At 36.8% G+C, this 13,680-nt stretch overlaps 1 protein-coding gene across 1 annotated transcript; it reads left to right on the forward strand.

Moving 5' to 3' along the window:
- The first annotated feature begins 2,059 nt into the window (after positions 1-2,059).
- On the forward strand, positions 2,060-13,031 carry slc6a1b (solute carrier family 6 member 1b). Its single transcript, XM_058790507.1, has 15 exons — positions 2,060-2,534; positions 3,373-3,731; positions 4,018-4,149; positions 4,299-4,399; positions 4,512-4,621; positions 4,906-5,038; positions 5,311-5,445; positions 5,539-5,642; positions 5,860-5,984; positions 8,004-8,116; positions 8,363-8,494; positions 9,351-9,453; positions 10,044-10,144; positions 10,229-10,396; positions 10,965-13,031. Exons 2-15 carry the CDS (start codon positions 3,497-3,499, stop codon positions 11,070-11,072), a joined length of 1,800 nt encoding a protein of 599 aa, XP_058646490.1. The 5' UTR covers positions 2,060-2,534; positions 3,373-3,496; the 3' UTR covers positions 11,073-13,031.
- The last annotated feature ends 649 nt before the right edge of the window (positions 13,032-13,680 follow it).

Raw genomic sequence — 13,680 nt, forward strand, 5'->3', positions numbered from 1 at the left:
TTCATTGGCATATCTAACTCTAATCTTTGGCTCATTGAACTATGAAGCTGCTGTGACTCTCTTGCTGACGACTGGGATCAAACCCAGAGATATAAACGCCTCTACATGACATGAAGTTACATGGAACGACGATTAGTTTTGGCTAATTATTAATTCATCAATCTGATTTCTGTCAATCAATGTGTTGCATTGCCAAACAGAACTACTGTACAAAAATAATGATTTTTTTTCAAACATGTTTCCTTGTTTCCTGAACACGAAGCCTGGTTGTCAGGTTTTTTTTATATTTACCCATTTAGCATATGTTTTTTTTTTCTAAAGTGACTTGAATTGAATCGAACCCATGACCTTGGTACTGGTAAATTATTCTGATCATTCAAGATCACTCTGAAAGTGACATTGTTATTTTGTGTCATTATCGTTATAGCTGTAGTGTGGACTTCCCTATTTCACAGAATAAAATTTATGATTATATGATTTATGATATAATTATAGTTATTGTTACAGTTATCATCCTTTGGGCTTTTGGACCTTTCTGCAGAATCAGTCTATAGTCTCAGGTCTTAAAGTTTTCAAGGATCAAACATGTTGGTGAAATATATACAGCTGGAATCAAAAGTATATTAACTGTAACTGTCAGTACAGTGTACCTTGATAATGCACCTTTTTTTTTTTCAAGCAGACTATAAAGTCAGAAGCTCTAGACAGATGTTTCTTACTACCACCCTTCTGATTTGATTTCATACACTATGAAGCATTAAAGATGGATGACGCGAACATCAGCAGTGCTGGAGATGACAGCTCCTGTTGCAGTTGGACCTACTTCTGCCTATTTTCATTGTTATCCTTAATCAATGATTATCATCTTGTCTGAAGACTTCTTGATCTGTGAATGCTTTAACATCTAATTACAGACTACTAAATTATCGTTGTATAGGAGCTAACTTCTGTGCAGAGCGTTCCTTTAGGTTTCCCCGCAAGGGTATTTTATTTCGGGAGACAGTCGGCTAAGAAGATTATAAGACCAGTTTTCAATTTATCTCCCACCCCCAGACTCTTCTTATTGACTGACTTCCTTATCACTGTTTACCAGAATCCAGAGAATGACTGGCATCGTCATCCCAATCTGACACTTTGGAAACTGCTGTTTTTCAGAGAGTAAATTAGTTCAGGCCTTTTTCAACCCAAAACACATTTGCTGTTGTGCATTGTTTTAGCATAGTTCTATCCGGTTTTGAACTATGAAAATGTATAAAGAGAAGTAATTCCAGGTCAGAAATGTTGTGTGAGCAAAAATACTCTGAGATATTCAAATGCTTATAAATACTTATTACTGGTGTGCATAATTAAATCACACACAGAAACATGCACACATGCGCACACGCGCGCGCACGCACACTCACACACACACACACACACACACACACACACACACAACAGTTGCACAATTAAAATAGATAAATGATTTGCAAAGAGTAATTACAGTGAGAATGTCAGTCATCAGACAAAACACATGATCTCTCACACACATGCAAAAAAATAAAATAAAGAATAATAGAAAATGGATGAGTGTTATATAAATGTTACTGATGCAATTTTGTAGTATTTATTTATTTATTTCAGTCATCCTGATATCTAGTTAGCAGAGTGTCCAATGGCTGATATAATGTCAGTATTTCATAATTAAATGAAAGCAAATGTGCTGAGATTTCTGCCAAGTTTGCTAAAAATTATTTTACACCATGGTAACTCTAAATTAAAAAAAAAAAATCCTGTCTATGCATTGGTCAATGCTGATGATCTAAAAACTAATCAGCCTGATGTGACAAGCATAAAGTTATTTGTATCCAGCAAATTCATTTAATAACAAGAGACTGTGCTTTAAAATTGTAACATCCTCCAATACTGCAAAATACACCTACTTGTATTTTGGTCTACTTTGGTCTGCAGTTCCACATTTCCACAGTTATTAAAATAAAATAGATTACAAATAAAATAGATGAATGAATAAATGATTTGCAAAAAGTAATTACAGTGAGTGGGCAGTGTCAGTCATCTGATAAAACACATGATCTGTGTCACGCAAAGACCAATTGGGGGAGAAAAAAAAAAAAGAAAAGAAAGAAGAAGAAGAAAAAAAAACATATACAAAGCATATAAAAAGCGTTGAGAAGAGAAGGTGCCCAGTGTCTGGGATCTTAGTGGTGGAGATGCTGTGTTCGGGGAGGGTCGACTTTGAGCTGACATTGAGAGTGACGGTCTGTGCTTCTTGTAACATCTCTGGACGCTCATGGTAGACGGAGCTGCTCGTGTCTCTGGCTCTTTCCCCCTGTCCTTCAGCACCACAGAATTGGACAGCACCAGGCAACCAGACCCTCATTCACCTTACCCCTCAGGATAGCTGTTTGCTTCACTTGACTTCATGGAAACATTTTGCACGGGTTTGGACAAGTAAAATTCCAAGTGTCTGATTTGGAGAGGAACCAACGGATACGCGCACACCACAACCAAACTGGCAGGAAAACCGTTCCAGTGTAAGTAGATCACATTTGACTGACATAAAACAAGAATGCGTTTGTCTTCGTAGTTTTCATATGCATGGAAAAGGCTCCTGCAAAGTTGTTTGAAAGTTAAACACCTAAAACGAACTGTTTTAACGCTGGACTTAAGTGAAACGCGATGTTTATGCGCGCTTTTCAGACTCAACAGTCTACAACACGCGTTTTTCTTTTTTATCGATGTTAGTCTCGCAGTCGTCAAGCATTCATTTATCCTGCTAAAAAGCTTCCGTAATAATCTGCAAGTTGACAGTTTTGCGCGACTTCTTGAGCCCGCATTTCTCACAGACGGCGCGCGCACAAATGCTTCGCGCCCGGTTGCATCTTTGCTGATTTTACCTGGATGTAAACAATAAATAATAACCTGACGAGCTAATTCGAACTGTTTGACATAACCAAAATTAGATCTATTATTTGGATTCGAGAGAAAATTATCTCAACTTCACCCGTTGAATAATTTAAATAGAGTAAGAAATGCAAATGCTATGCCATTTAGCAAACGATTCTACAATTAACCGCAGGCACCGTTAAAGTTTTAGATAACAAAAATGCACAAAATCGGTTCTTTCAGTTATTTAAAATAAAGAAATGTGGACAGACGCGTTTTGTCTGAGCTTTTTATGCCGCGCGCCCATCACACGTGCGCCAATTGGTATTATATATATATATATATATATAGTTATCTTGTTTAATTTAATATTTTTTATTACGTTATTATTGTGTTGATGAATTGACATCGAATGCATTTGAGCAACACCAAGCACAAGTGAAATAATGAGTATATCTAAACTCGCTTTGTCTCAATGGTTTCCAGGTCAGTGTCAAGCTTCTTTGGCGTTTTTTGACTCTAGTCGTGGGTTAACCGAACCGCGAAGCTGCTGTCTACGTGGACCGGTGCTGAACTCTCCCGTCCCTCTGCCAGGACAAAACCCAGAGACATGGTCACGAACGGCACGAAAGCATCCGATGGACACGTTTTAACAGAGCTGAACGAAGCGGCCACCGCCAACGACAAGCCAAAAACTCTGGTGGTCAAAGTTCAGAAGAAAATGGAACTTCCCGACAGAGAAACATGGCAGGGAAAATTTGACTTTCTTCTGTCTTGTGTTGGCTATGCCATTGGACTTGGCAATGTCTGGAGATTTCCCTATCTATGTGGAAAAAACGGAGGAGGTAAAGAAACACCCCGGTTGTTTTTACAATGCATTTCCCACCTCTTTACAAAATTGATTAAAAAATAATAATAATAATAATAAAAAATAACAAATAAATAAATACGATTTCGTAAATGAACGAAAATCACTCTGCAGATTGAATAAGGTACAAAATAGGCTACGCTTTTTGTCCAGGATGCGCGCGAAGTAGCATTGAAATCACTGGAAGCGCAGTGGAAGCATGGATTTTAAAATCGGATACGTATTTGAATATGTCTCATTATGTCACTCTTCTGTCTGTATAGGGGCGTTCTTGATTCCTTACTTTTTGACCCTCATATTTGCTGGGGTCCCGTTGTTTCTTCTGGAAACTTCCCTCGGTCAGTACACGTCCATTGGTGGTCTTGGAGTGTGGAAACTGGCCCCTATGTTCAAAGGTAATCATGAACCACAAATAACCCTCAGATGAATTAATCCATGCTCTTTTTAGAAGCGTGCTAATGATGGTGTCTCTGCATTATAGTCCTGTGTCCTTGCCAAAAATGATCTGAAATGTGGAGTTATTTGAGCGCACATGTCTCCGTAGGTGTTGGCCTGGCAGCAGCAATCCTGTCGTTCTGGCTTAACATTTACTACATAGTCATAATCGCTTGGGCAATTTACTACCTGTATAACTCATTCACCACAGTAAGTACACGTTTGGGTATCATATATGAAATTGCTAAAATACCAGTGACTGTTGCCTAGATTCTTGAAGCGCTGTCTCAGGGATTGTCTTGTTTGAAATGTCCTGTTTCAGGAGCTCCCGTGGAAATCTTGTGACAACCCTTGGAATACAGACAAATGTTTCTCAAACTACAGCATGGCAAACACCGCCAATATGACGAGCGCCGTTCAGGAGTTCTGGGAGTAAGGGCAGATTGTTTTTTTTGTTTTTTTTTCTGAAACACTCTGGAATTTCGTATTCTAGCAACACACAAACACTTTCCTTTTGTCCTCGGCTGTGCAAAAGAACCACTGTTGTTTCACAAAAATGCGGCTATTGTGCTATTTTTGGCAAACAACCCTAGCTGAATGCTTTGCATCTGCAATTAGACGGGCTCTATTTCAAACTGTTTGTGAGTTACATGGGCTGACAGATATAATTCTACATCTACGTTCTCTAATAATGTTTGTTCCCCTTTCTCGCTCAGACGTAACATGCATCAAATGACTGATGGTTTGGAAAAGCCGGGAGAGATAAGACTGCCACTAGCAATAACACTAGCCATTGCCTGGGTTCTGGTCTATTTTTGTATCTGGAAGGGCGTAGGGTGGACTGGAAAGGTAAGAATGCCCTTGCACATCACAACATGACATTCAGCCATGCTATTTGTTTTTAACAAATTCAGAAATTCAATAAAGCTCTGAATATTCAAAATCAGGCCCGTGATCAAGGCTTTAGGATCAGAATCTCCTAAATAATGAAAGTGTGTCACGCTTTCACAGAGCTTCCCAATTGTCGTTTTTCTTCAGATACAATCACGGTGTGGTGTCTCATAATATCAAAGCAAACATGTTTTTTTTTTTTCTCTTACGGCTGTTGATATGTCTTTCAGGTAGTATATTTCTCAGCGACATACCCGTACTTCATGCTATTTATTCTGTTCATCCGTGGAGTGACGCTGCCTGGAGCGAAAGAAGGCATTTTGTTCTATATCACGCCTGAGTTCAGCAAGCTGAAAGAATCAGAGGTAGAGCGCTTTGTAATTATCATACGTTAATAGACGTGTGTTCACAGGCGTATCATTTGGTGAATTTCTAACATTTCTCGTCTTTTGTCTTAGGTGTGGCTTGATGCAGCCACTCAGATCTTCTTCTCTTACGGTCTGGGCCTGGGCTCTCTGATCGCCCTTGGGAGCTACAACCCTTTCAACAATAACGTTTACAAGTATGCAGCAATTGTAAGATTTATTAAAGGGCGTTCAAATGTTATCCTTAATATGCATCTTTAATCAGACACATGCGTGAAAATTTTGTATTTCAAAACAGCCAAGCGTTTTTGGCTACAAAAAACTGCTTCCTCGTCACTCTCAATACAACACATAGATAATAGGATAAATAATGATGGATTACTAAACAATTACATGCTCTCGTCTGCTTCTCAGAGATTCTATCATCGTCTGCTGCATCAATTCCTTCACCAGTATGTTCGCTGGATTCGTCATTTTCTCTATCGTAGGTTTCATGGCCCACATCACACAGCGGCCCATTGCAGACGTGGCTGCATCAGGTAATTATGATGGATTTCAGTCTGATCACTGGATGAAGACCTACTACTATACTTTGCGCAATGTTTTGGCGTCTGGTGTCAACTATTATGAGCAGTTTGCATGGTAGCATAAAAATGAATCTTATGGTACATATATGTCACAATTTTAAGAGATTATATGGTTATATGGGTCCCACAAGATAAAAATTTATAGAATTAATATTGTCGTTATTTAAAATGCAGTAAATCATTAAACATGTCTTTGTCCTACATGGACCTGTTGTTATTAAATCTGCAGTGTTATTCGATTTTTTTTTTTAGCCAAATCTCAAAATTGTCCTATGGTGTGACAATGTTAATAAACACCTCCGGCATAATTGTACAAGTGTCTATTTTAGTAAATGGCAATAATTTTTTTTCATCTATACATTTCTGAAAACGTAGGGACTTGATACATTTTGTCTCTGAAAACCATGTGCTGTGGTGTGACACCATATCCTGATTTTAAATTGTTGTCTCAGAATTGTTCAAATATTTAACTTTTTTTGGAACCACTACAAAAATGTAATGTTTTGTTGTCCTTTGGTGTGACATCCCTAAATTATATATATATTTTTTAAATTAAAAACTGTATGTTAAACAACATAATCATGGAAAATTATGCAAATGTCTGTTGCTTACCGCTAATGACAGGTTAGCTCGGAATTGCAAGGTCATTAATTGACAGTAAAAGGCTGAAACGTCCTTTGGTGTGACAGATAATGTCCCCCGGTGTGATGCCTGTACTGTCACACCACAAGACAAAGATGTCACACCACAGGACAAGGTCTCTTTAAAAAGCATTTTAAACTTCAGTGTTCTTGAATGCAATAATTACATTAATAAAACTATTTTCTGATGTTTTTACAGAAAATAAGTATAAAATGTGATACTTTGTTTTTGAAACAGAAATAATTGAGGGTGAGAAATTAGTGGAAAAAACAGGACATGGAAATATACAGAGAAAATTAACAGGGATCCACGCAGAAGGGAGGAGATGAATGAAGCAGAAAGTAAAAAGAATCAAATTGATGCCTTAAAGAGAGTAGCCATATAGTTTTAAAAAATCAATTCACATCTTAATGAATATAGTTTGAATATCAATCATATTTAGCTGTGCTGCACACACAGCTAGAAGAGTTTCAGTAACATACTGATTAAGAGAATTAATTTTGTTGATGAAAATTTTTTTTAGTTTTGTTTAAAAAACATGTTGATATTGTTTGTATCAAAATGAAACTTTTTTTCTCCTTTGACATGTTCAAAATTAAATAGAAATAATTTAATAACTACCATTTCTGTCCTTTAGTGTGACGTAATGTCCTATGGTGTGACACACATAAAAGAACCACAGATTTGTTTTTGAACAAATGACAGCAAAAGTTTTGAACAAATGACAGCAAAGTTTGTCTTCTTGTCAAAATTTGTCTTGAAATTGTCCAACAAGTCATGGGGGAAAAAATGATGTTAATTATAATTTCATTTGATATAAATAGGACTATATGAAAATAAGTGTCTAACAATGAAGATAAAACTCTTTCATGCTATTTTTTAAGAGTTTCGTAATTTTTGCAATGTCACACCATAGGACAAATTCATGGTATAGTTCAGAAAAATGTTTAAAAAAAGTTTTAAATGTTATATATATATATATATATATATATATATATATAACATCTCTTAAATTTGTGACACAGAGTGGTGGCTACATCAACCATCAAAGCTGCTACAACAGTAATTATTTAAAAAAAATCATACAACATATTATTTATGTACATCTTGCATGTTTTAGGGTTTTTAGTAACAGGGTTGCTAATATTACAGATCTCAGATAACATAAGTTGTAAATAAAATGCCTATCATAATGTTTGATTTGAGGTTTACCATCTGTGCTATGCATAAAAGTGACCAACACTGAAATTAGACATTAGAGTTTTATTTTAAAAATAATATGCCATAATACAGATATTCTAAAGCTAAGTAAACCTGTTTTGATCTCAGGGCCAGGGCTGGCATTCTTGGCCTACCCAGAGGCGGTCACACAGCTTCCCATCTCACCGCTCTGGGCAATCCTGTTTTTCTCCATGTTGCTTATGCTTGGCATTGACAGTCAGGTAAAGAGCATGTTTCAAACATGCATGTGTGTGTCTTCAGGCATCCATATTTGTGTAGTAATAGTATGTCAAATCAGGTATTAAATATACGGCTGAACTCAGAATAGCATATACAGTAGTATGCTATTCCAAATTCAGCCAGTATTTCTCACTTGAATACAACCCGTCCATTTAGATATCCTTTTAGGGTTTGTCTTTTAATTATCGTATATGTCTTTCGGAATAAATGCTTTTTATTCTGTGTAGTTCTGTACGGTGGAGGGATTCATCACTGCTCTGGTTGACGAGTTCCCACGCTTGCTACGAGGAAGACGAGAGATCTTTATCGCTGTAGTCTGCCTCGTGTCTTATGTGATTGGCCTGTCAAACATCACACAGGTAAATGCACACATATTCCTTCTCATCTTTCTATGGATTTCACATCACCCTATGAAAAGAGATGGGGGCTGATCACGATTTTATTCTAAAGCTTTGTATGTAATGGAATATATGGTAAAAATACATACAAAGAGTGGAATAAGAGCTCTTGAAGTTGCATAAAGTAGGTTCACCTCAGAGGACAGAAACGTTTGAGTGTTTTTGCTGGGATATGTAATGACTATGGAGTGTTCAACCACTATATAACCTCACACTGTTATATAAAAGCTAGAAATGGCTTGGACACTGCAGGAGAAAAAAAAATGAATTCCAACTATTACTTAACAGATAATACACTAAATACATAAAAATAAAAGTAAATAGACTAGATTACGCACAGGAAAATGATAGAATGAGACGTTTTGGGTGTCTTGGGTGAGAGCGTGTATACCATTCATCAGTGCATCTTACAGTCACTTGACACTTTTCATGATCCAATTCATTTGCATTTGATTTGATTTCCTTTCTGCGCAAGCAGTTTAACGCAGAAATATTTCACATTACAAAAGTAAAACATAATTTCATCTTGACCTTAATAAAGAGCACAAGTGCTTGTGGTAATACAGCAAATCACGGAGATGTTCACAACCATTTCAACCATTGGATGTGCAATTGTGTATAATCCTAACCCGAATACTACATACTTTTCAGGCCAATCTTGTGACTCACAGCAGGGAAGAGAAAGCTAGCTTCGCTAATGCTTATTGTTGCTACCATGCCTTTGAACCCAAACACAGCTAACGAGATGAAAGAGCTGGTTTTCAAAACCAATGTAAATGAACCACATCTCTCGCTAATCATGGCAATTTCTCAACAGGGTGGCCTCTATGTGTTCAAACTCTTTGACTACTATTCTGCCAGTGGAATGTGTCTGCTGTTCCTGGTGTTCTTTGAATGCATCTCCATATCCTGGTTCTACGGTAAATATGCAACTTTGTCTAATAATTCAGTAAATTTAATTTTCCAAATAGATATTAAGTTGCTGAGAAGTTGAACCTGTGGCGTGCATTTCAAACAAAATATTTAAAAAAGAAATTGCATGCCGTATTTATGACCTCATATGAATTAAACGAATACATGGAAAATTTGTTTATCACACCACATGATAATTTAAAGTGAATTAGTGAAATCAATAAGGTGAAAAAGAAAGCTGATGTTTCGCTTATAGATTTTGTAGGAATTAATTAATTTGCTTTTTATTCCTCACATTCAGACATAACGCATAACGCATACTAATTATTATCAAAGATCTTTATAATTCATGCTAATCTCGCTGCCAGACTCATTTCCACACTCAGTTGATCTGAATGAATATGAACCTGTGGAATCTTAATTGTTGTGCATGGCAGGCTTGATTATGCAAACTACTGCATGATTCTCTATTTGCATTTATGAAGGGTTGTACATACAGCAGACCTCCGCCCGGCAATAATCCTTGGCGAACCGCTCATGCATTGTTTTGCAGTAGCGTATGACCCTCCCCGTGATTTTTATTCTGTGCCTACCGCAGGTGTCAATAAATTCTACGGCAATATTGAGGAGATGATTGGATACCAGCCCTGCATTTGGTGGAAGCTGTGCTGGGTCGTATTCACCCCTCTGATTGTGGCGGTAGGCGGTTTTATGGTGTCTTTGTGTACTGGAAGCATTTCTAAGGTGGAAACACAGGCTGACTGTTTGTTCCTTCTGTCGTAGGGTGTGTTCCTCTTCAGCGCCGTTCAGATGGTCCCGCTTACACTGAACAATTACGTGTTCCCAAAGTGGGGGCAAGGTGTAGGCTGGTGCATGGCCCTGTCGTCCATGATTCTTATCCCAGGATACATGGGCTACATGTTCCTCACCCTGAAGGGCTCATATAAAGAGGTAATGCTTGCATTTTCCTCACAGCCACAGGTGCATCTGTCAGGGAACATGAAAGTACCTCCACTGACGACAGAGTAATTGATTTAGATTGCGTGCATTATTAATGCAGATGTTTCAGCATGGGGTGAAGCATGCACTGTTCCTATTTTGTGGCCATTGGATTCATTCTAATTGCATCAATTAGTTTTAAGTTCTTGCCATTTGAGCATGCAATCAGTGACTTGGACTGATTGAACAAATTAGAAAGGAGTTTTTTTCACAGGAGTATTTTTCGCTGCACGAAGCGTACCTCTCTATCTCTGAATCATGTTTCTGAGACTAGTAATTAGGAACAAAGAGCCCCAGTCCCAATTCAGTGTGAATATCGTGGATCTTCTTATAATTCTGAATCACAGGTTCCCACCAGGGCAGGAAAAGTTTGGATTTGGCTTCAATTGCATCTTGATTTCCTAATTGTACCAATCAAGGGCCGTGATTTGTGCTTTTATGCTTTTATACTTTCTTTGCTCAGCAGGAATAGTTTGTCTGACCTGGAATGGCAGCTGATGATTTTCCTTCCCTTTTGCAGCGCCTTCGGATAATGACTCAGCCCACGACGGTGGTTCGGGCTCAAGAGAACGGGCCAGAACAGCAACCTGAAAACCCCACTCCAGCCAATGACGAGGCTTACATCTAACCGCCCTCCCCCTGCTTCACCCCGAATGATCAAAGGTCAACGTTCAGAGAGAGAATAAAAGAGTAATCACGGTTGATCACAACCAAGGACTTCCATGTCTAGAGTATATTCACCTACCTCCGAGGGAAAACCAACCTGATTACAGTTTGAATTGTTTTGGTACATATATACATAGGGTCCAAAAAATCTGTCCAGCGATGTTCTAGGGTTAATCTATATTTCATATGCAAGATTTTAGTCTTTCTAAAAAAGAAAAAAGAAGAAGAAGAAAGTGTTACCAGAGGATATCATTTAAGTGATAATTCAAGATTTGGCATCCCAATGTAATTTCAACACCACCGTGTTAATTTGATATTACATGTAATTAATGTATTAAAAATACAGTTGTAGGTTAGAATCGAATTGTATCTGATTGTATCTGAAAAAATATATATATACACACATTTATATATCTATATAAAAGCAGGGAGCGAGAATATGGGAGCGTGCAACAGGGCAAGATGAACCTTGGATGTCAAGGTTACGTAGCCAGACGACACTTTTCAAGACTCTACCGTTTCAAACAGCCCTTCTCCCGTTTAGCCCTCGGGCAAACCCTGAAAAGCACAAGACAAGTATGGATTTGGTTTACAAACGCCCCAGGCAGCGATGAATTACCAGCCGCGGGGGCCAATTGACGTCAAAAAAGACTGTTACTATTTTTTTCCTTTTTTTATTTTCTAAGACAAAATAACTTTGTATGTGTTTTTTAGAATCATTTTAGTACATGTTTTCTATGTAAGAGTAAGAAGGACCAAATTCATGTTTATGCTACTGACAGATCTGAAAAACTGTTTTACGTCGCACCGTATCACTGCACAGGGTCCGAAAAGTCATTTTTGGGGGCAGACGTACCCCGTGAAACCACTGTTAATCCTGCTCACCACATTTGCATGCCACTCCTCAGGAAAAATGGCGAAAGTGACCAAAATTTGCTCTCCTGGATCAAAAACGATTATAGCTGTGAGCAGCCTTCAGCAAATAATCTCTTCTGAGCAAAAGCTATAGTCTGTTGCCATGGTTTCTAGGGTCATTTTGTCAGACATCATTGACAAACCAGCACTCTGTGTCAAAAACTGACAGAGCCGTTGTTCGAATGAAAATATGTCAAGGAGAAATTATGCTGTTTTCTTTTAAATCTACAGACTAGATGGGCAATAAATAATTTACATGAAATAATATAAAGGGATATGTGTGTGTGTGTGTGTGTGTGTGTGCGTGTGTGTGTGTGTGTGTGTGTGTGTGTGAGAGAGAGAGAGACAGAAAGAGAGAAATGACTGGTTTATTTCCACTGTTTTATTTTTTAAAATGCCACTGGTGAAAAGCACAGAGCTTTAAGTTGACAAGCCACAAAGGTATCCGAAAAAGAGCACTGTTAGTTTGCTTCTGTGGCAGCTACATGTGACAGACATCTGGATTAATTAGTCGATTTATTCTCTGCAAGACGTCTGATGAAAAAATGTGCAATCAATAAGAGTTTTTCGTGAAATTGTATAAATTTACCATTCATCAGATTTCTCTCTGAAACAATGTTGTAAAACTGTACCGTGTAAAAGTACCTGTGAATGTCCGTTTTGAGGTTTTTGTCTTGTTGATGAACCTTATATTATTTGCTGTTTACTGCAATAATGCATCGATCTCAGAAACTATATAAAGCACATATCTTTCTGAAATGTAAAAAAGAATAGTAATAATAACAAATGAATAACAATGATGGAAGATTATAAGAGAATAGATAATATGTCTAGTCAGAAAATATTGTTTTGTATATTTCTAACTGTTTGGGCCTAATGTAAAATATTGATATGTAAAAAAAAAAATATATATATATAATAAATGTCTTTAGATGGTGTTATATAAAAGCATGATTGCCATGTGTTATCTGATTTAAAAAAATAAAGTACTATAGATTATAGTGTGTGCTGTCTCTTGTCAATAATTATTTGGTGCTTGCCCACATGAAATATTACATTTAGGCCTAATAAAGGAGCGCTTAAAACTACAACTGTGTGTTTAAATATAGACATATTTTTAGATTAATATATATATATATATATATATATATATATATATATATATATATATATATATTAATTCTGATAGACATTTAAGTGGAGAAAGTATTATTAAAAACAGCTATTTATTTATTTTTTTAAATTATATTTAATGTAGTATAACATTGCTCACATTTCAAAGTCTGGGAGATTATGCACAGGAGAAGCTTACACATAATGGTTTCCTTTGACCTATTCTTGGATTAATAGATGCCCTGATGGATTCTGTCCAAAGAGGATAATTAATCTCCTTCAGCGATTAACCCTTTAATAGTCCCAATGGAGCTCCATCCATCCAAATAAACAAATGATTTATTTACCATCTCTGATGATAAAATTCAATTATTAAAAGCACGCTCACAACAACAACAACAACAACAAAAGTAAATAATTCTGCATAATTATTTAGTATTAATTCTGCATAATATATATATATATATATATATATATTATTTATTTATTTTTTAACAGCAATCACAAATGTAATATTATTGGAAAGCTTTTCCTCAATTATT

This window comes from Onychostoma macrolepis, chromosome 11 (assembly GCF_012432095.1).
Source record: "Onychostoma macrolepis isolate SWU-2019 chromosome 11, ASM1243209v1, whole genome shotgun sequence".
In the NCBI taxonomy this organism is placed as follows: Eukaryota; Metazoa; Chordata; class Actinopteri; order Cypriniformes; family Cyprinidae; genus Onychostoma; species Onychostoma macrolepis.

Bases quoted from the DNA above. Each gene is read 5' to 3' on its own strand.
- slc6a1b (XM_058790507.1), top strand. From the start codon at position 3,497: ATGGTCACGAACGGCACGAAAGCATCCGATGGACACGTTTTAACAGAG. The intron at 8,117-8,362 runs GTAAAGAGCATG...TATTCTGTGTAG, and splicing joins TGCTTGGCATTGACAGTCAG to TTCTGTACGGTGGAGGGATT. The intron at 8,495-9,350 runs GTAAATGCACAC...ATTTCTCAACAG, and splicing joins GCCTGTCAAACATCACACAG to GGTGGCCTCTATGTGTTCAA.